Here is a 22,796-nt window from a genome sequence, read left to right on the forward strand (position 1 = left end):
ATGAGGGGGAAACAGACAAGAAACAGGAGAGAGCAGGAACGGCTGAGAAATGGGGGGAGAAGGAGAGGTCACTGCGCAGGAGGTCATAGGTGTTCAGTGGTCACTTCACCTATCTCATCATCGCTGAGGAACAATGGGCAAGGTGTCATTACTTCCCCAAGGAGGCTGTGACCGAGCTACAACAACAACGACTTATATTTATATACAGCCTTTAACATAATGAAACACCCCAGCGCTCCACAGGACCATTATAAAACAAAGTATCACACCCAGATGACTAAAAGTTTGGGTCAAAGAGGCAGGTTTTAAGGAGCAATCTAAAGGAGGAAAGCGATGTGGAGAAATGGAGGGGCTTAAGGAGGGAGTTCCAGAGCTTAAGACCCAGGCAGCTGCCAATGGCGGAGAGATTAAAATCAGGGATGCTCAAGAGGCGCGAGTTGGCAGAGATTGTGGAGGTAGGGAAAGGCGAGGCCGTGGAAGGCTTGGGAAGCAAGGTCGAGAATTTGAAAATCAAGATATTGCTTGACCGGGAGCTAATGCAGGTCAGTGAGCACAGGGGCGTTAGGGGAGTGGGACTTGGTGCGAGTTCAGACACAAGCAGCAGTCACACAAGAAGACTGCATTTCAAATAAGCAGGATGGACGGAAATGTGAAATCAAGTGAAAAAGACCCTATTGGGGTTTGGAGAGTGACAGGAAAAAAAAAGGTGGAAAGTGTTTAAGGAACCCTGGAAAAGAAGGAATAAAATCCCCCTGTGTGTTTGACCCAGTGCCTTTCAGAATGACGATTCAGAATGTCATAACTTAGCCTGCATTGAACTGGCTCGCTCCATTAAAAAGAGAGACCATGGGGAGAATTGTAACCCCAAAAATGGGTGGGTTGGGGCCAGGTCAGATGTTAAAAACCTGAAACGCAGCCCCTCCCCAGCTCCAACCCATTCTGCTTCCAGGCTCAATGGAGGGGCCATAAGGGGCAGCAACCAATCAGGTGCCAGGGCAAGGGTTTTCCATTTAAGTGCTTTAAGTAGGCAGACAGACTCACCTTGAACCTGCTTTGCTGGTTTAATATGTGGCCGGTTGGCTTCTACAGGCCTTTGGGCAACCCAGCAGATAAATGGAGGCAAGGACATCTTCAGGGAGGAGGTAAGTACAGCAAAGCTGTGGGCCAGGAAGAGCAGGAAAACTTCCCCTGACCTCACCAAGTTCCTGTACTCCAAACAAAGACCACCAGGGCCAGGATTTTTCCTATGGCGGGCAGGCTAGGCGGGAGCGGGCGCGGAGCAGATTACTGCCCGCGATTGACTCCGTGCTGCCATTTTACGCGGGTGGGCCAATTAAGGCCTGCCCAGCGTAATACGCGACCAGTAGCGCTCAGCGCTACCTGTGCGGGCGGGGGAGGGTGGGGAGGTGGGAGAGTCGGGGCCTGCTCCGTGCCTCAGGGAGATTGAACGGATATTGAAACAATGAAATAAATGATTTTAAAAATGTATTTAAACATGACTGTGTCACATGGGTTGGGACATGTTTTTAAATTTATGAAAATTCATTTATTCGCTTGATCAATGCTTCAGGAAAAATCCTGCCCCAGGGATAGAGAGGTTGTATCCACCTGTTTTCGGAGCCTCCCTCTGAAGTGCCCCCCCACTCCCCCCCCAAGCCCACCAGCTATAAGCCAAGCCTTTCAGGCAGGCCGACTTCAGAATGATTCAGAAATTTCCTCACTGTTACCAGATGGTCGTTAATATGAATTTGTTAGGAAACCATTCACTCAAACATTTTTGCCATTTCTACCAGCACCTGGTTATTGGCACTCGTACCCCTGTGGAGAGATGACCAAAAGCTTGGTCAAAGAGGCAGATTTGAAGGAGAGTCTTAAAGGAGGAAAGAGAGAGAGGTGGAGCGATTCAGGGAGGGAAAACGCTTAGGGCCCAGGCAGCTGAACATTGGCCACCAATGGTAGAGTGATTAAAGTCAGAAATGCGCAAAAATCACATGCACAACTGGAACCTTGGACTGAATATTATTTACAGTGGTTGTGAATCTATTAAGTTCAACCATACGAAGATATGAAATATGAGCAGAAGTAGGCCATTCGGCCCCACAAGCCTGCTCCGTCATTCCTTAAGATTATGGCTGATCTGTTTGTGGTTCAAATTCCACGTTTCCATCTACCCCCGATAACCTTTGATTCCCTTGCCTAACAAGTATCTATCTCCCTCTGCCTTAACAGTATTCGATTTTCTTGCCTCTGAGACAAAGTCGCACAACCCTCTGAGAGAAAAAGATTTCTCCTCATCTCTGTCCTAAAAAGGTGACCCCTAATTTTAAAACAGTGCCCCCTAGTTCTGGACTCACCCACAAGAGGAAACATCCTTCCCACATCCACCTTGTCAAGGCCGTTCAGGATCTTGTATACTTCAATCAAATCACCCCTCACTCTTCTAAACTCCAGTGGAAACAAGCCCAGTCTGTCCAACCTTTCCTCATAAGACAACCCACTCATTCCAGGTATTAATCTAGTAAACCTCCTCTGAACCACCTCCAATATATTTACATCCTTCGTTAAATAAGGAGACCAAAACTGCACACAGTATTCGAGGTGCGGTCTCACCAATGCCCTGCATAACTGAAGCATAACATCCTTACTTTTATGTTCAATCCATCTCGTAATAAAGGATAGCATTCCATTAGCCTTCCTGATTACTCGCTGATCTCATAAAATGGCAGAATAAGCTTCAGGGGCTTATTGGCCAACTTCTGTTTGTATTGAGGCTGTTTATAATATGATTCTGCATCATCTTTTCGGTTTTTATTCCATTTCCTTGCCTTTTTTTTATTCATTCACGGGAAGTGTCCTTCGCTGGCTGGTCCAGCATTTATTGGCCATCCCTAGTGAGCCTTTGAGAAGGTGGTGGTGAGCTGTCTTCTTGAACCGCTGCAGCCCATGTGGTGTAGGTACACCCACAGTGCTGTTAGGGAGGGAGTTCCAGGATTTTGACCCAGTGACAGTGAAAGAATGTCGATATATTTTCAAGTCAGGATGGTGAGTGACATGGAGGGGAACTTCCAGGTGCTGGTGCTCCCATCTATCTGCTGCCCTTGTCCTACTAGATGGTAGTGGATTTGGAAGGTGCTGTTGAAGGAGCCTTGGTGAACTCCTGCAGTGCATCTTGTAGATGGTGCACACTGCTGCTACTGTGTGTCAGTGATGGAGGGAGTGAATGTTTGTGGATGGGGTGCCAATCAAGCGGGTTGCTTTATCCTGGACGGTGTCAAGCTTCTTGAGTGTTGTGGGAGCTGCACTCACCCAGGCGAGTGATGTTGTGCATTACTCATGATGTATCCTTACTCTGAGAATGAGCATGGAGTAGACCTGCATGCTCCTGGAAAAGCACTAACAAAAACAAGATCAACAAAGAGAAACCCCTCTCATAACCAGTGCAGTGAGATCAAATTAAACTCCTGAAGTACAGTTTGCAGCTCTGATCACCAAACAGTGTTGAGATCATTGGCTGAGAGAAGCTAAAGAGACAAGTGACCAAGTAAACGTCACCTGATGACATTGCTCAATGATGCCCAAGGCACTTTGAGGTGTTTGGGATATAAAGGTGAAGATAACAACATAACCCTTCTTCTGCTTGGCGAAATGGGTGAGCTTTCATTGGGCAAGATTTTACAGCCATTCCCCCACCCCCACCCCTCCTGGCATACATAAAGGCAGGGGAACTCGTAAACCCAGCGCGTGGCCTGCCCACCGCCTTCACACCCACTCCCGACCTGTCTCCCATTTTACAGAGGGGTTGGTGGAGGTGTCAGGCAGCCCATCAGCCTTTGGGCCTGTTGAGGCCCTTAAGTGGCCAATTAATGGTCATTTAAGTGCATCATCCCACCCCTGCCGCTACTTTACCTGTGGCAGGGGGAGGTCCAGGCCAAGCAGGTAACCGGTAGGTTTTACTGGGCAAGCTGCTGCCGGGCAAGAAGTGGGAAAGGAGAATCCCCTTTTGGGCATCCCCTTGTGCCCATAGAAAGGGCACTTCCCAAGATCATACCACCCTTTCAACTCCCCCATCCCCTGCAGGCAGCTTAAGCCCAGCCCCACACCTCCCTCACCCCGCCCCTGGGGCCTGTCACCCAGGCCCCGCTGCTACCCCAGTTTCCATAACCCCCCCATCTTCTTTGAGGACTGGCTCAGGCCCCAGAAGTGGCCACCGCTGGAAGCTGGAGCTGCGGGGGTCTACAGAGCAGCCGGTCAATCAGATTGACAGTCTCTAAGGCGGAACTTAATCCCAAGATGGGGATGGAAGTCTCATCCTAAGCCAATCAACCCCCTGCCAAACACTAAATGACTGGGGAGCAACCAACTTTTTCATGTGCAGGATCCTGTCTGTCTTTTTATTCAGAGGGTGGGGAGCACACGTACCATAAAATCCAGTCCGATGTGATTTGATTGATGTTTTAGCAACCAAGACTGTTTACACTAATGTCACTAACCTTAGTATCTCATAAAAGCTCCAAGTGCTTTCCAACATTACTGAAGCCATTAGGCTTCAGAAGTACTTCACTGGTTCACGAAGCTCTGAAGTCATTCAAGATGTCAGATAAACGTACACCTTTCTTTGTTATGGCCAATTCAATGGCCATTATGTAATGTTATGAAGAGAATGGAGAAGCTTTGCACTTTGGCAAGATGTACCAATACCAGGAGACCTGGTATCTGCAACAACCCGCATTTATATAGCGCTTTTAATGTAGTAAAGTGTCCAATGGCATCTCACAGGAGTGTTATTTTACAAAATTGGACACCCGAGTCAAAAAAGGTGACATTGCAAGATGGCCAAAAAGCTTTGTCAAAGAGGTAAATTTTAAAGAACTTCTTAAGGGGAAGAGGGGTGGAAGTAGAGAGGAAGAGAGTTTTAGGGAGGGAATTTCAGAGCTTAGGGTTCAGGCAGCTGAAGGCACGGCCGCCAATGGTGGAGTGAGTAAAATTGAAGATGTGCAGGAGGGCCAGAGTTAGATCAGCGCAGAAACCTTGGAGGGTTGTAGGCCTGGAGGAGGTTACAGAGATAGGGTGGGGGGATTTGAAATCAAGAATAAGAATTTTAAATTCGAGTCATTGGAAGACTGATTAAAAAATCGGAAATTAAAATAAGCAGTTCGGTTGGGTGAAATTGTTTACAAAAAGGCTGGTGGAATAAGATTGAAATGCGCAATATGAGCGGGTCCAAGAGGTAACTTGAATAATTTCTGGATCAGGGATATTGAGACACTTGGTATTCCTGAAATATTTTGTGATTGTATATAAAATATCATTTTTAAAAACAAAGGAACATTGAACTTACCGATCTCACGTGATGTTGGCTAGTGAAAACATAAAGGAATGTGCAAGTTAGAAAATGTTCTCTTCTAGCAACATCAAGACATTAGTCATAACGTCATAAAATTATTGCGGTGCAGCCCATCAATTACATGCCAGCAATATTAAGTTAACCTTTTTCCTCTGTACCAACCTAGTTGATGGAATCACTTATGTTATCATAAGAATGATAAAGTGTGATAAAGATAAAATGAAGTACATTTGCTGTACATTCTCTTAGTGTCTTTTAATTTCTAACTTATGGGAAGGATTTTATTTTGCTTTTGGAATTGATTTGTCCCATTTTCCCAGTGACCAATTCACTTGGCACACTTGCTCATTTCTACATTGGTAAATGCCCTTGTTTATACTTCATGGTTTATTCAGATTCACTTCTTATTCCCAAACTACTGTCTAATCAATTCTGCCTCCCAAATTTCTCTACATTTTGTCATGTAACTATCACAGAGATTCAAATGTGTAAATAAGGATGGAAGATGTGATTTTGAAATGGTGTTGCCTTCCAATGACATGGTCACGTTCTTTATTCAAGGGTTGTGAGCATTGCTAGAAAGGAGAAACCCTGCCAACCATTAAATTCTGCCCTTGAATAAAAGACCCAGTTTAGACTGCAGGAGAATTTGGGTCAACTTAAACATTCGCTCCATCCACCACCAATGCACAGTGGCAGCATCTACAAGATGCACTGCAGCAACTCACCAAGGCTCCTTCGGCAGCACATTCCAAGCCTACGACCACTACCATGTAGAAGGACAGGGGTAGCAGATGCATGGGAACACCACCACCTGCAAATTTCCCTCTAAGCCACACACCATCCTGACTTGGAAATATATCGCCGTTCCTTCACTGTCGCTGGGTCAAAATCCTGGAAACCCCTTCCTGTGGATGTACCTACACTACATGGACTGCAGAGGTTCAATGAGGTAGCTCACCACCACCTTCTCAAGGGGACTTTTGCCACACTGCCCACATCCCATGTATGAATCAAAAATGAACACCTTCGCTAATTCTTTTTATAATATGTGGACAAGAACTGTGCAGAATACTCCAAGTGTAGTCTAACAATGGTTGTGTGCCAGTTTAACATCACTTTTCTGCAATTCATTTCTATCCCTCAGGATTGAATACCAGTGCTTAGTTTGTCTTTCTTTAATGGCCTTATTAACCTGTGTTTACTGATTTGTGTTGGACTCCCAGGTTAATTGGAAGTCTCGTGGTGCTGTGGGTAATGTCCCTGCCTCTGAGCCAGAAGTTCTGGGTTTGAGAGCTACCACACGTCTTGATGGCCAGGGAAGTTGCGCTCATAATGTGGCCGAACAGGTTGACCTGCAAATCCTTCCAACATATACCAATAGCAGATAGTAAGAACTGGAGAGTTTCCTGGTCAGCCATATGATGGAAAGAAAGTTGAAGCCTCTACCATCACCATCCATAGCTCCAGGCTACAAGGTGTATGTAAAAGTACATATTGCCACAGCAACACGGGCTCCCAGTAACACACTACCACCACCACTCCCAGTACCCTCTGCTCTTCTAGCCTCTTTAGAGTCTTATTTCCCAAGAAGTATGTGGCCTCCTTATTCTTTTGGCCAAAATGCACTGCCTACCAATTATCTATATTGACGTTAATTTGGCAATTACAAACACATTTGACAAGTTTATTAATGTCCTCTTGTCACATCCTTCCAAAGTATAGGCTGCTGTCTGCTGATTTGGAAATTGTACTTCCAATTCCAGAGGCCAAATTGTTCATATGAATTATGAAATAATTTATTTAGTAACACAGCCCGACCCACGTTCAAGAATATAGTGGCCTGGGTGGGCAGGTGGGAAATGTTCGATAGAGTAGACATGGAAAAAATGTTTCCATCTGTGGAGGAGACCAGAATTAGAGGCTTTTTTTCCTTTATTCATTCATGGGACATGGGCGTTGCTGGCTGGGTCAGCATTTATTGCCCATCCCTAATTGCCCTTGAGAAGGTGGAGGTGAGCTGCCTTCTTGAACTGCTGCAGTCCATGTGGTGTAGGAACACCCACAGTGCTGTTAGCAAGGGAGCTCCAGGATATTGACCCAGCGATAGTGAAGGAACGGCGATATATTTCCAAATCAGGATGGTGAGTGGTTTGGAGGGGAACTTCCAGGTGGTGGTGTTCCCATCTTTCTGCTGCCCTTGTCCTTCTAGATGGTAGTGGTCGTGGGTTTGGAAGGTGTTGTCAAAGGAACATCCACAGTGCTGTTAGGAAGGGAGTTCCAGGATTTTGAACAAGTGACAGTGAAGGAACAGTGATATATTTCCAAGTCAGGATCAACATCCTGGGAACTATAATTGACCAGAAACTGAACTGGACTAGCCATATAAATACTCTGGCTACAAGAGCAGGTCAGAGGCTGGGAATCCTGCAGCGAGTAACTCACCTCCTAACTCCCCAAAGCCTGTCCACCTTTTACAAGGCACAAGTCAGGAGTGTGATGGAATACTCTCCACTTGCCCGGATGAGTGCAGCTCCCACAACGCTCAAAAATCTTGACACCGTCCAGGACAAAGCAGCCCACTTGATTGGCACCCCATCCACAAACATTCACTCCCTCCAGTGAGTAGCTCGGAAGGGAACTTCCAGGTGGTGGTGTCTCCACCTATCTGCTGCCTTTGTCCTTCTAGAAGGTAATGGTTGTGGATTTGGAAGGTGCTATCGAAGGAGCTTTGGTGAATTCCTGCAGTACATGTTGTAGATGGTACACACTGCTGTTACTGTGAGCGGTGGTGGAGGGAGTGAGTGTTTGTGGATGTGGTGCCAACCAAGTGGGCTGCTTTGTCCTGGAGGGTGTCAAGCTTCTTGAGTGTTGTGGGAGCTGCACTCATCCGGCAAGTGGGGAGTACTCCATCACACTCCTGACTTGTGCCTTGTAGATGGTGGACAGGCTTTGGGGAGTTAGGAGGTGAGTTACTCGCCGCAGGATTCCCAGCCTCTGACCTGCTCTTGTAGCCACAGTATTTATATGGCTAGTCCAGTTCAGTTTCTGGTCAATTATAGCTCCCAGGATGTTGATCGTGGGGGATTCAGTGATGGTAATGCCATTGAACATCAAGGGGTGATGGTTAGATTCTCTCTAATTGGAGATGGTGATTGCCTGGCACTTGTGTGGTGCAAATGTTACTTGCCACTAGTCAGCCCAAGCCTGGATATTATCCAGGTTTTGCTACATTTAGAGATGGACTGTTCAGTAACTGAGGAGTCGCGAGTGGTGCTGAACATTGTGCAATCATCAGCGAATATCCCCACTTCTGACCTTATGATGGATGGAGGGACATTGATGAAGCAGCTGAAGATGGTTTGGCCGAGGACACTACCCTGAGGAACTCCTGCAGTGATGTCCTGGAACTGAGATGATTGACCTCCAACAACCACAACCATTTTCCTTTGTGTGAGGTATGACTCCAACCAGCGGAGAGTTCTCCCCCCTGATTCCCATTGACTCCAGTTTTGCTAGGGTCATAAATATAAGGCAGTCACTAATAAATCCAATCAGGAATTCAGCAGAAACTTCTTTACCCAGAGATTGGTGATAATGTGGAGCACACAACCACAGGGAATGGTAGAGGTGAGTAGCATTGATACATTTAAGGGGAAACCAGTTAAGTACCTAAGGATGATAGGAGCAGAAGGTTATGTAATTGAGGTGAGAAGAAGAGTGGTGGGAGGAGGCTCATGTGGAGCATAAAGCCCAGGATATGCCAGTTGGGCAAAATGCCCTGTTTCTGTGCTTTGACATAACTCTATGTAATGTTGGTTAATGTGTTTAATTTAGTATTACATTCACAGGCTTGGGACACAATGTCCTGGATTTTCACCAAATCGGGATGTCTTGGGAACCCTTTAAAAATGATGGACAGGTCCCAGTCCCAGGATTCCTGACCCCATTCCCAGGCTGACTGATTTTTGGGAGTGCCTTGAAGGGGTGCAGGCTGGGTTCCTGTCAGAAGCCTGCATTTGGCACTCCCAACCTGGACAGCCTCCCCCTAGAGATAGGCATGTCCTACTCACCACTATTTTCATGGAGTCAGGCCAGGTTTTTTAAGAGCCGTGGCTCATGGCCCCTTAAAGGGGTCACAAACCCCAGTCTTCATGAGGGAACCTTTTCAAAAGGCCCTCCTTATGCTTCCTATGCCAATCTCTGCCCTTCCAACCACCACCTATGGCCACTCATGTCCCCCATGCCAAGCTATTGTACTTCCTACCTTTTGGTTATAGACAGTATATAGTGGGTCAATAAACTTGTAGCACCAGTAGGATGTGTAAAAATAAGCTTTGAAAAAATAATTAATTCTTAACTTTCTCCTATGTTGAAAAATATAATTTCATTTTAAGCTAATAAAAGTGCCAATCATCCAGGCCCTTTAATGTATCAATAACAAAAAGTAGAAACTCTTGGAACTGCTTAACTTGTGTAAACAAACATTGTGAAATTAACAGCAGAGATCAGCCAGCCTGAGCTGTAAATCAAGCAATGGTTCCTCTGAGGAGCAGGTGTTGTAGTATTCCAAAAGCTGCCCGGGCTCTCAGCCACGAATACATAATGAAACTTACCTGAGAGCTTAGACATCCATTAAATTTTTTGAAACAGCTGCTCCCCAGCTCATGCTCTCTGATCTCTGCTGTCAATTACACAATGTTTGTTTATACACATTAAGTGGTTGCAAAGGGTTTGTGGTTTCATTAATAATACTTCAAAGGGTCTGGACGATTGACCCTTTTGTTAGCTTGCAGTGAAATGATGTTTGTTTTCAACATGGGAGAAAATGAATTAGTTTTTCTCAAAGCTTTTTTTTTACACATCCCACTGTCACTACGGGTTTGAGACAGTGTATACTGGGTGAATGGGCATGGAAAGACCACAGCTTGGCATGGGGGCATGAAGAGCCATGGGGTGTGGGTGGGTCGGGGGGGGGGTGCAGTGGCATGGATGGAGTAAGGAGAGTGTTTGGAGGGTGAGGGGGTGTGAGGGGTGAGGAGCTGGAGGGAATTTATGTTCTTATTTTAACTGGGTCAAAGTTCCATGGCGCCAAGGTGGACCTTTTAAACAGCTTGCCTTGGCACCCGACAGGCCCTATGGCTGCCACTGCACTTCTTCCTGGGTCAGCTGACACGACCCCAGCCCGCACTTGTCCCCCCCCCCCAGCAATGAAGGTCCTGCCATTGTGGGCACTTCCTCCTGAGGTGGGCATGTTGAGCCGGGAATTTCCCGAATCCCGCTATCTACCTCGAGGATGAAAATCCAGGCCAATGTTATTATTTTAACTCAAATAACTTGATATGGGTACTAAATATCCATTCATATTTGTATTAAATGAATAATTTTACAGCAGATGGGCAATTGCCAGGGGTGGAGGAGTGTGGTAATCTCCAGGGGAGGGGAATGTGGTGATCGCCTGGTGAGGGGGAGTTCGGAGTGATTGTTGGTGGAGGGGTGTGTGGGCATCAGCGGGGCGAGGGGGTGTGATGATTGCCAGGGAGGGAGGGGCATGCTGGGTGAGGGAGGTATGGTGATTTCTGGGGAAGTGGTGCGTGGTGATCACAGGGCAAAGGGGAGGTGCAGTGATTGCCAGGGGAGGGGGACTGTGGCGATCACTGTGGGGGAGCAGGGGGGTGCAGTGATTGCCAGGGGAGGGGGACTGTGGCAATCACTGTGGGGGAGCAGGGGTGCAGTGATTGCCAGGGGCGGGGGACTGTGGCGATCACTGTGGGGGAGCAGGGGGGTGCAGTGATTGCCAGGGGTGGGGGACTATGGCGATCACTGTGGGAGGGGGAGGGGGTGCGGGTGCAGTGATTGCCAGGGGTGGGGGACTATGGCGATCACTGTGGGAGGGGGAGGGGGTGTGGGTGCAGTGATTGCTAGGGGAGGGGGACTGTGGCGATCACTGTGGGGGAGCAGGGGTGCAGTGATTGCCAGGGGGAGGGGAACTGTGGCGATCACTGTGGGGGAGCAGGGGTGCAATGATTGCCGGGGGAGGGGGACTGTGGTGATCACTGTGGGGGAGCAGAGGGGTGCAGTTATTGCCAGGGGAGGGGGACTGTGGCGATCACTGTGGGGGAGAAGGGGTGCAATGATTGCCACGGGTGGGGGACTGTGCCGATCACTGTGGGGAGCTGGGGGGGGGGTGCAATGATTGCCAGGGGGAGGGGGACTGTGGCGATCACTGTGGGGGAGCAGGGGGATGCAGTGATTGTCAGGGGAGGGGGACTGTGGCGATCACTGTGGGAAGCGGGGGTGCAGTGATTGTCAGGGGAGGGGGACTGTGGCGATCACTGTGGGAAGCGGGGGTGCAGTGATCGCCAGGGGAGGGGGACTGTGGCGATCACTGTGGGAAGCGGGGGTGCAGTGATCGCCAGGGGAGGGGGACTGTGGTGATCACTGTGGGGAGTGGGGGTGCAGTGATTGTCAGGGGAGGGGGACTGTGGCGATCACTGTGGGAAGCGGGGGTGCAGTGATCGCCAGGGGAGGGGGACTGTGGCGATCACTGTGGGAAGCGGGGGTGCAGTGATCGCCAGGGGAGGGGGACTGTGGCGATCACTGTGGGGAGCAGGGGTGCAGTGATTGCCAGGGGAGGGGGGCTGTGGTGATCACTGTGGGGGAGTGGGGGTGCAGTGATTGTCAGGGGAGGGGGACTGTGGCGATCACTGTGGGGGAGCAGGGGTGCAGTGATTGCCAGGGGAGGGGGGCTGTGGTGATCACTGTGGGGGAGTGGGGGTGCAGTGATTGCCAGGGGAGGGGGACTGTGGCGATCACTGTGGGGGAGCAGGGGTGCAGTGATTGCCAGGGGAGGGGGGCTGTGGTGATCACTGTGGGGGAGTGGGGGTGCAGTGATTGCCAGGGGAGGGGGACTGTGGCGATCACTGTGGGGGAGTGGGGGTGCAGTGATTGCCAGGGGAGGGAAACTGTGGCGATCACTGTGGGGGAGCAGTGGTGCAGTGATTGCCAGGGGAGGGGGGCTGTGGTGATCACTGTGGGGGAGTGGGGGTGCAGTGATTGCCAGGGGAGGGGGACTGTGGCGATCACTGTGGGGGAGCAGGGGTGCAGTGATTGCCAGGGGAGGGGGGCTGTGGTGATCACTGTGGGGGAGCAGGGGTGCAGTGATTGCCAGGGGAGGGGGGCTGTGGCGATCACTGTGGGGGAGCAGGGGTGCAGTGATTGCCAGGGGAGGGGGGCTGTGGTGATCACTGTGGGGGAGCGGAGGGGTGCAGTTGTTGCCAGGGGAGGGGGACTGTGGTGATCACTGTGGGGAGTGGGGGGTTGCAGTGATTGCCAGGGGAGGGGGACTATCGCGATCACTGTGGGTGGGGTGGGGGGGTGGTGCAGTGATTGCCAGAGGAGCGGGACTATGGCAATCACTGTGGGGGAGCAGGGGTGCAGTGATTGCCAGGGGAGGGGGACTATCGCGATCACTGTGGGTGGGGTGGGGGGGTGGTGCAGTGATTGCCAGAGGAGCGGGACTATGGCAATCACTGTGGGGAGCGGGGGGTGCAGTGATTGCCAGGGGAGGGGCGGTGATTGTAGGCCGAGGGACAGAGCGGTGATTGCTGGAGTTTGCAGAAAGCAGCTAACAGGAACAAAGGTGGAAATAGTTCTAAAGTAAAACTCATATAAGATTTTTTAAAAAATTAAAAACTAAGAAAGTTGATAGAAATAAATTTAAGGAAAACAAAGATTAGAAATTTCCTCAGTATTTCTCATGTTCTGCTCCTAAAGTCTTTGGTGAAAATTAAGGCTAAATGGGGTTTCCAACTGGTAATGTCCATGCAGTATGACATGTTTACATTGATAAAACTCATTAGAAATATAATTGACATAATGGTATAAGGTTTATTTGAAAAGACAACACCAGGAAGCTAGGTAATATAATTAAATAATGCCCTTTCCATCCAAAGGCATAATATAAAACATAATCATTTATTCACAAGCATCACCATTTTAAACTAATAAAAAATCCCACTTTACTTGGAACATAGAAACAGGAAGAGGCCATTCAGCACCTCGAGCCTATTCTACCATTCAAGTAGCATGGATGATCTGTGTCTTAACTCCAACTACACGCCTTGGTTCCGTAACACATAACTAACAAAAATTCATCAATCTCAGTTTTGAAATTTTGAATCGAATCCCGGCTTCAACAGCTTTTTGGGGGAGATTCAGGTTCAGACTCAGTTCCAGATTTCCACTATCCTTTGTGTGAAGAAGTGCTTCCTGACGTAACCCCTGGCTCTAATTTTAAGGACTTTCCCCTGCTTGTTCTGGACTCCTCCCATCCAGAGGAAATAGCTTCTCTCCATTGACCCTATCAATTCCTTTAATCCTTGTAAAAACACCTCAGTCAGGTCACCCCTGAGTCTTCCATACTTGAGGGAATATAAGCCTGGTCCATGCCGCCTGTCCTTATACTTTAACCCTTTTAGCCCCAGGTGCAGTGCCAATTGTTAACATGAAAAGACATGAATTGCCATATTACTGAGACAAAAGGTTGCTGACCCATACAAAGACTTGAAAGTTAATAACCTTCGATTAATCATTGCAAGCCACTGTCTGTCAGGAAAAAGGTCATTACTTTTGTACAATTGACTTACCAAAGTAAATGTAACGGTTGAAACTGCAAGAGAACCCAAAAGCAAGCAAACAAAGCTGGAAGCCATGATGTATGAGGTACATCTATCTCCGTGTAATTTGGGACTTTGGTATTTGAGTTGATTATATGAACAAGGACTTTGGTACTCAAGTGCTTTGACAGCAGGAAACCAAGTGTTAATGGAAAAAGGATAATTGCTGGCCTGAGGAGAGGGAATGCCTGTGAACTTTGATACCTGTCTCTCTCAGTTATTTCACAAAAAATAATTCACCCACAGTTACATATAAACTGTGGACAGCGAGAATCAGTTATTTGGGACATCAATCGAATGTGTGTGTTTGACAGGTTCACAACAGCCTCTGATATAATCATTAATGTATCATTTAAAATGGGCTGTACTTAATTTAACTCTCTTGCACCAGTTTTGGACTTATCAGCTAAGGCTCTGAGATAGTGGAAATAGTGTGCTATAAAAGTAACACAGTGTGTTACAAATGTGGGTGCCCTATTTTATACAGGAAACACACCCACCGGTGGCATGTAAAATTCAGCCTTTAAGTTCAGTGGTGCAGGCACAGGCCAATATGATGTGTCTACCATGGTTAATGTCATTTTTATGACTGTTTAAAAGTAAGAGATTGCCAATTTAAAACAGAAATGAGGCAAAATGTTTTCACTCAGAGGGTCATGAGTCTTTGAAACTCTCTCCCTGAAAAGGCAGTGGAAGCAGAGTCTTTGAATATTTTTACGGCAGAGGTGGATAGCTTCTTGGTTAGCAAGGATGGGGGGGGTGATAAGCTATTGGTGGGATGCAGATTTCAGGTTACTATCAGATCAGCCATGACCTTATTAAATGGAGGAGCAGGCTCGAGGGGCTAAATGGCCTACTCCCGTTCTTTGTTCTTATGCTCGTACGTTAATGCCATGTCAATTACATTGTTAAGGTTAAGAGAAACAGGCGATGGGCACTAATTGTCTTTAAGCACCTAGAAATAGGGGGACACACCATCTCCACCAGTACATTAGAGGCCTTCTGCGATCGGCGGGCACCCCAGGGGCTGGGGTGCACCATCACCCCTAGAAATGACATTTTGGTTTAATCAGTTAAGTTTCCTTTGATTTTTGCTTCAGCTACAGTGCCCCACCAGGGGCTGTCTTCCCCTTCTGATTTATTGATTTTAGTTTTATTTATTGATGTTATTTCTAAAAAGAGCCTGTAAATATGGGGAGATGGGGAGGGTGAAGGACCTCCTCTGTCTTCACTATGGAGGATGCAAAAATCATTCCAGTAATAGCTGTAAAATGGGAGGTGGAAGGGAGAGAGGAACTTGGTAAAGTTACAGTCATTAGGGAAGCAGTACTGAGCAAACTGATGGAGCTGCGAGCTGACAAATCTCCGGGCCCAGATGGACTTATCCAAGGTCTTAAAAGAGGTGGCTAATGAGATAATAGATTCGTTGGTGTTAATTTTCCAAGATTCCCTAGATTCTGGAAAGGTTCCATCAGACTGGAAAGTAGCAAATATAACCTCTCTATAGGCCAGTTAGCTTGATATCTGTCATGTTGAAGGTGTTAGAGTCAATCATTAAAGAGGTTATAGCTGGGCACTTAGAAAACCACAAGGTATTTGGGGAGAGTCAGCATGGTTTTATGAAAGGAAAATCATGTTTAACCAATTTATTGGAGTTCTTTGAAGGAGTAACATGTGTGGTGGATAGAGAGGACCCTCTACATGTACTGGACTTGGATTTCCAGAAGGCATTTGATAAGGTGCCACATCAAAGGTTATTGCAGAAAATAAAAGCTCATGGTGTGGGGGGTAACATATAAGCAAGGATAGAAAATTGGCTGGCCAGCAGAGAACAGAGAGTATGCATAAATGGATGTTTGTCTGATTGGCAGGATGTGATGAGTGGATTCCTGCAGGGGTCTGTGCTGGGGCCTCAACTTTTTGCAATTTATATCAATGGCTTAGATGAGGGGAGTGAAGGCTTGGTAGCTAAATTTGAAGATGACAGAAAGATAGGTAGGAAAGTATGTTGTGAAGAGGATATAAGGAGTTTTCAGGCAGATATAGATAAGTCGAGTGGGTGGGTAAAAATCTGGTAGATGGAGTATAATGTGGGAAAATATGAAGTCGTTCACTTTGGTAGGAAGAATTAAAAAGCAGAGTCTTAGTTAAATGGAGAATGACTGCAACATTCCGAGATGCAGAGGGATCTAGGTGTTCTAGTGCTGAGTCACAAATGTTATTATGCAGGTACAGCAAGTAATCAAGAAGGCTAATGGGATGCTATCCTTTATTATGAAAGGATACTTAAAAGTAAGTATGTTATGCTCCAGTTATACAGGGCATTGGTGAGACCAGACCTCAAATACTACTTTTGGTCTCCTTATTTAAAGAAGGGTGTAAATGCGTTGGAGGCAGTTCAGAGGAGGATTACTAGATTGATGCCTGGGAAGAGCTTATGAGGATGTAATGTCTTAATATCTTAATAATAATGCCTTATGAGGATAGGTTGGACAGACTGGGCTTATTTCCACTGGAGTTCAGAAGAGTGAGGGGTAACTTGATTGAAGTATATAAGATCCTAAATGGCCTTGACAAGGTGGATGTGGAAAGGATGTTTCCTCTTATGGGTGAGTCCAGAACTAGGGAGCACTGTTTTAAAAGTAGGGGTCACCCTTAAAGGACAGAGGTGGGGAGAATTTTTTTCTCTCTGAAAGTTGTGCAACTTTAGAATTCTCTCCTTAAGAAGGCAGTGGAGGTGGGGTCATGGTATATTTTTAAGGCAGAAGTAGAATGGTTCTTGTTAGATAAGGGAATCAGAATTAGAAAAGATTATCTGGGGTAGATGGGAATATGGAACTTGAAACACAAACAGATCAGCCATGATCTTATTGAGTTGCAGTGCAGGCTTAAGGGGCCAAAAGGCCTACTTTTGCCCTTCTTTTGTATGCTCCCATGTATCTTCGTAAGCCAAGGTCCGGCCAGCAGTCAGTTGAGGGGGGTCGTCCAGCCCAACTGTTTGCCCCTCCTCCGTGGATTTGATTGCAGCCGGGTGGCCCTGGAGAGAGAGGGCATGGTGTCCACTGGTACACTAGAGGCCTTCCGCGATTGGTGGGCACCATGGGAACTGAGATGCATCGTCACCCCCGGAAATTATATTTTGGTTTAGTTAGTTAAGTTTCCTTTGAGGTTTTTATTTTTATTAAAGTGCCCCATCAGTGGCTGTTTACCCCCTCTGATTTATTGATTTTTTTTTATTTCTTGATTTTTGTTTTCTCAAAAGAGTCTATAAATAGGGGATAGCTGGGACACTGGGTTGAATTGGAGGAGAGCTTGAGACTGAACAAGTCAACAAGTTCTCTCAATAGAGAAAAGCTCCGTGTCTTGGTTTCGGCTTCACCAACTGGCTTGGATCTTGTTAATTTGCCGGGGCATCTAACCTACAAAGCAGCATCTAACCATTGAAATTGAAAGAACAAATTTGTGCATTTCAAAGCCTGTCAATGACAGAATTCCAGGAGCAAATGACTGTTCTTTTTCTTTTTCGGTTCCCACTTGGGACTGGGGCATCCCCGTCATTTGTGACTCCGCTGAGGTGTGGAATCATGCCCCCTACCAAAACAGGTCCGACTCCATGAAAATTGCCGGTGGTCTGAAATACCGACTCCCGCAATGGAGTAGGCAAGGCCTGGATTGCTGAGTACAGGCTCACTACCTGCGCCCTTATCTCCAGGGCCATAAAAATCCCACTGGAACAGGGGTGGAATCTCGGAATTGGAATCATTGCGGCCATTTTTAAATCCCCCCCCCCCCCCCGAACGCCCGCACCCAACCCCATCTCCATTCCAACACGATAGAGGCATGAAAATGTGCGTCCCGGTCTTTGACAGACCAAGGTGTTCAGGACAAGACACAGTCTTAGGCCATTCTCCTAATCTACCGTATCTGTTTCTCTTATCTCGCAAACTTTGATCAAGTCGCCTCTTAACCTTTAATAACCTGGGATGCTCTGCACAAAAGCATGATGGAAACTATGAAAAGTGGCATTTTATCAATATTTAAAAAGGATTTGAAAACGTAAGGCAGAAGGTTAGCGAATGAGTCTGGAAAGCAGAGGAAACAAAGGTTGGAAAATAAAAAAAGAGCGTTTGGCAGTGCTCAAGAGAATGTACTTCAATGCCAGGAGTGTAGAAAATAAAGAAGTCAAATTGAAGGCACAGATATGAATGTGCAAGTATGAGATCGTAGCTACTGGAAAAACAATACGTCGTGAATGGCAGCTCAACATTCCTGGGCCAGAATTTTTCCGTCGGGGCCCTGGAGAGAGACGTCATGGTACACTAGAGGCCTTCTGCGATTGGTGGGCACCATGGGAACTGGGATGCATCGTCAGCCCCGGAAATTATATTTTGGTTTATTTAGTTAAGCTTCCTTTGACGTTTTGATTTTTATTAAAGTGCCCCATCAGGGGCTGTTTACCCCCTCTGATTTATTGATTTTTTTTATTCCTTGAGGCCATTGACAGGACGATTAAGCCAATTAAAGGCCCTGCCCGTCCAACCTTAAGGCTGGCGGGCAGGCCAGGAGCCCCAGCGGGCTTCTGATAACACATGAAACCTCATCCACTGGCGGGATGAGGCTTCATGTCTATTTTGAAGAAGTTTAATAAAGTTTTAGTCATATTTATTAACATGTCCCATCTCATGTGACATTGTCACATGAGGAGGAGATGTTAATAATTTTTTCATTATTCTATTTTTGAGGTTTATGAAACTTTCACCAATCTCCCTGAGACAGCACTTAGCCTCAGGGAGATGTGCGCTCTTTCATGCGCATGTGCAAAAGAGCACACTCTGACAGTTGGGGAATCCCTACCCCACACCCCCTCCCCCGAACAGGAAGTGTATACCCGCCCCCCCCCCGGAACAGGAAGTGCATAGCGCCTCCCATCGGGCAGCCCGCCCACTCAAAATGGTGGCAGGGCCCTCTTCGGCGGCGGCGATCAACTGCCCACCCACCACCAAGCTGGTCGGGCCCGCCTGCCCATCAAGGGTGAAATTCTACCCCCGGTTACAGGGTTTTTGGACGAGATAGAGAGGGGTATAAAAAAGGAGGAGGGGAAGGTGTCAATTTTGGCCAAAGGAACAATTACAGCTGAGGAGAGATGATATGTGAGAAGGACCATCAAATGAACTGAGTTTAAGAATAAAAAAGGGACAGTCACACTACTGGGAGTGTACTATAGACCCCTAAACAGATAGGTGCATAAATATGTAGGCAAATCTCTGAGAAGTGCAGGAACAGTAGGGCAGTAATAGTAGGGGATTTTTCACTACCCCAATATTACCAGGGTAGTTTTAGTGTGAAATGATCGGAGGGAACAGGATTCTCGAGGTGCATTCAGTAGAACCTTTTTGGCCAGTATGTAGCTAGCCCTACAAGAGAGGGGGCAGTTCTAGAGTTGGTTTTAGGAAATGAAGCTGGGAAGATGGCAGGAGTGAGAGTGGGAGAGCATTTTGGTGATAGTGATCATAATTCAGTTAGTTTTAACATACTTATGGAAAAGGACAAAGAAACAACAGGAGTTAATGTTCTAAATTGGGGTAAGGCCAATTTTACTAAACTGAGGAGCGATTTAGCAAAAGTGGACTGGAAACAGCGACTTGAAGGTCAATCAGTGTCAGAGCAGCGGGAAGCAATCAAAGGGGAGATTCAAGGGGTTCAGAGTAAACACGTTCCCACAAAGAAAAAGGGTGGGACATCAAAACTAGAGCCCCCTGGATGTCAAGGAGCTTGCAGGGTAAGGTAAAGCAGAAAATGAAAGCTTATGTCAGACACCGAGAACTCAATACCACAGAAAGCTGGGGGGAGTGTAGAAAGAGGAGGGGTGCCATCAAAAGGTGAATTAGGAAAGAAAAGAGAAGGAATTCTTCATAAATTTATAGAACTTGATAACATAATTGGTGAGGTAATTCACACGTTTTTGTTTATATTTGTCCAACTCTCCTGACTGTGTGCCGCCATTTTACGTGGGTGGGCCAATTAAGGCCTGCCCAGCGTGAGGCGCACCCGGAAGAGCTCTGTTCTCCCTGTGCTGGTGTTGGGGGGAGGGGAGGGAGAGTCGGGGCTGGCGCTCTTTCGTGCATGCACGCAAAAGAGTGTAGAAATTTCCCTGAGACACAGAGCTGCCTCAGGGAGATTGTGTAAACTTGAAATAAAGAATAAGAAAAATTATTCAGCCGTGTCCCCTCATGTGACAGAGTCACATGAGCTGGTGCACGTCCATGAATTTTGTTAAAATTCTTAATTAAAGTTATAAAGCCTTCATGGATGAGGTTCCATAAAAAATATGAAGGCCGCCTGGGCTTAAGGTTGGACGGGCAGCCCTGACAAGTGCCTCAATTAGTTGATTAATGGCCTTAATAGGCCTTTGACAGTTCGGCAGGCACGCAGCCAAACTGAAGATCTGGATGATGCGCTTTGACATGGGGGTCGCATGCCCGAGTCACTTCACCTTATTTTACCTGTCGGCGTGTGGGGTCCCTGCACACCAACCAGAAGATTCAGGCCCAAGGGTAAGAGGATAACTTTCTTTCTCACTGGGATAAATCTTTGCTGAGAGTTATAAATATCTCCGTAAAAGTTTGCCGCTGCATTTCTATTGTCCTATCTTTCAAACTAGTTTTCCAATTCACTTTAGCTCATTAGCTCTGAAGAAGAGTCGTATGGACTAGAAACATTAACTCTGCTTCTCTCTCCACAGATGTTGAAGGGCCTGCTGAGCTTTCCCAGCATTTTCTGGTTTTATTTCAGATTTCCAGCATCTGCAGTATTTTGCTTTTATTTTCACTTCAGCTAGCTCTGCTTTCATATCTTAATAATTATCTTTATTCAGTTTTAAAACACTAGTCTTAGACCCACACTTCATCCCTTCAAACAGAACATGACATTCTACCATGTTATGATCACTGTCACCTGAAACCTCCTATTCCACGAGATTATTGATTAATCCTGTCTCACCGCACATTACCAAATCTAGGATAGCCTGCTCCCTAGTTGGCTCCAGAATGTACTACTCTACGAAATTGCCCTGCACACACTCCATGAACTCACTTGTCAGGCTACATGTGCCAATCTGATTTGTCCAATCAACATGTAGATTAAAGTTCCCCATGATTATTGTGGTGCCTTTCCTACACTCCCCATTAATTTCTTCCCGTATCTTCTGTCCTACAGTGTAACTACTGTTAGGGGGCCTATAAATTACATCCAAAAGTGACCTCTTACTGTTCCTATTTCTTACCTCTACCCAAACTGATTCTACATCTTTCTTTTTTGAGCTAAGTTCATCCCTCATTACTGTACTAATGTCATCCTTAATTAACAGAGCTACCCCACCACCTTTTCCTATCTTCCTATCTTTTTGAAATGTGAAATTCCATTCAATATTCAGGTCCCAGCCTTGGTCACCTTGCAACCATGTATCCGTGATGACTATGATGTCACACATATTTATTTCTATCTCTGCTAACAATTCAATCCACTTTGGTATGAATACTGTAGACATTCAGATACAGAGCCTTTAATTCGGTCTTTATACCATTTTTGCAATCTCTGGCCTTACCTGTTGGTGCACTCTTAAGTTTGTACTCTCTGTTGCTTCCTGCCACATTCTGGTTATCCTTACCCAAATTGCTACCCTACTCTGTTACCTCGTTGTTACCCTTTGATTTACTACTCCTCCTCTCACATGATCCCTTCCCCCACAATTTAGTTTAAAGCCCTCTCTACCACCATAGTTATATGGCTCACCAGAACACTGGTCCCAGCACTGTTCAGGTGAAGCCAGTCCCAAAGGTACAGCTTCCACTTTCCCAGTAGTGGTGCCAGTTCCCCATGAATTGAAACCCATTTCTCCCACATTAATCTTTGAGCCATACCTTCATCTCTCCAATCTTATTTGCCCTACATCAATTTGCTCACAGCTCAGGAATAATACAGAGATTATTACCTTTGAGGTTCTGCTTTTTAATTTAGCCATTTATAATCCATAAGTAGAACCTCTTTCCTCATCCTATCTATTTCATTGGTACCAACATGGACCAAAACGATTGGATCCTCCCCATCCCACTGCAAGTTCCTCTCCAACTCTGAGCAGATGTCCCCAACCCTGGCACCAGACAGACAAGACAGCCGTCTGGACTCTCACTCTTGGCTGCAGAGAACTCTGTCAATCCCTCTGACTATACTGGCCCCTACCACAACTGCATTCCTATTTACTTCCCCTACTTGAATGGCTTCCTGTACCATGGTGCCATGGTCAGTTTGCTCATCAACCCTGTAGCCCCTGCTTTTATCCCCATAAGCTGCAAGAGCCTTAAACCTATTAGACAGTTGCAAGTGCTGTGCCTCCTCCATTTCCACCTTCTCAAACCCCTTAGCTGCCTCACTCACAGTTACACCTTCCTGTCCCTGACCATTCATGAAAGCAGAATACCCTAACCAAAGTGGGGTGACCACCTCCTGGAACAAAGTGTCAAGGAAACTGTCCCCCTCGTGATGCATCGCAGTGTCTGCAGCTCGGCCTCTAGCTCAGTGACTCTGAGCTGAAGCTCCTCAAGCCACAGACACTTACTGCAGACGTGTTTACCCTGGATCAGACCAGTGTTTAGGAACTCTCAATTCTGCAACCACAACACATCACCTGCCTTGTCATCTTTATGATATCTTAATTAATGTATTATTGTTTTCTTAATTAATTTATAACCCTACTACTCCAATGAGCTTTACTATTG

General features: G+C 46.7%; 1 protein-coding gene across 1 annotated transcript in view; it reads right to left on the minus strand.

Annotated features, from left to right (window-relative positions):
• Positions 1 to 22,796, minus strand: part of LOC121278860 (meprin A subunit beta-like) — a 93,212-nt gene that overhangs the window by 42,765 nt on the left and 27,651 nt on the right. The window contains exons 5-9 of the mRNA XM_041189316.1: positions 19,349 to 19,436; positions 16,932 to 17,059; positions 13,993 to 14,015; positions 9,961 to 10,028; positions 5,339 to 5,357 (exon numbers count right to left, since the gene is read on the minus strand). Of these exons, the coding sequence (XP_041045250.1) occupies positions 5,339 to 5,357; positions 9,961 to 10,028; positions 13,993 to 14,015; positions 16,932 to 17,059; positions 19,349 to 19,436 (326 nt within the window). The remainder of the gene's footprint in view (positions 1 to 5,338; positions 5,358 to 9,960; positions 10,029 to 13,992; positions 14,016 to 16,931; positions 17,060 to 19,348; positions 19,437 to 22,796) is intronic.

Source organism: Carcharodon carcharias, chromosome 6 (assembly GCF_017639515.1).
Source record: "Carcharodon carcharias isolate sCarCar2 chromosome 6, sCarCar2.pri, whole genome shotgun sequence".
NCBI lineage: Eukaryota > Metazoa > Chordata > Chondrichthyes > Lamniformes > Lamnidae > Carcharodon > Carcharodon carcharias.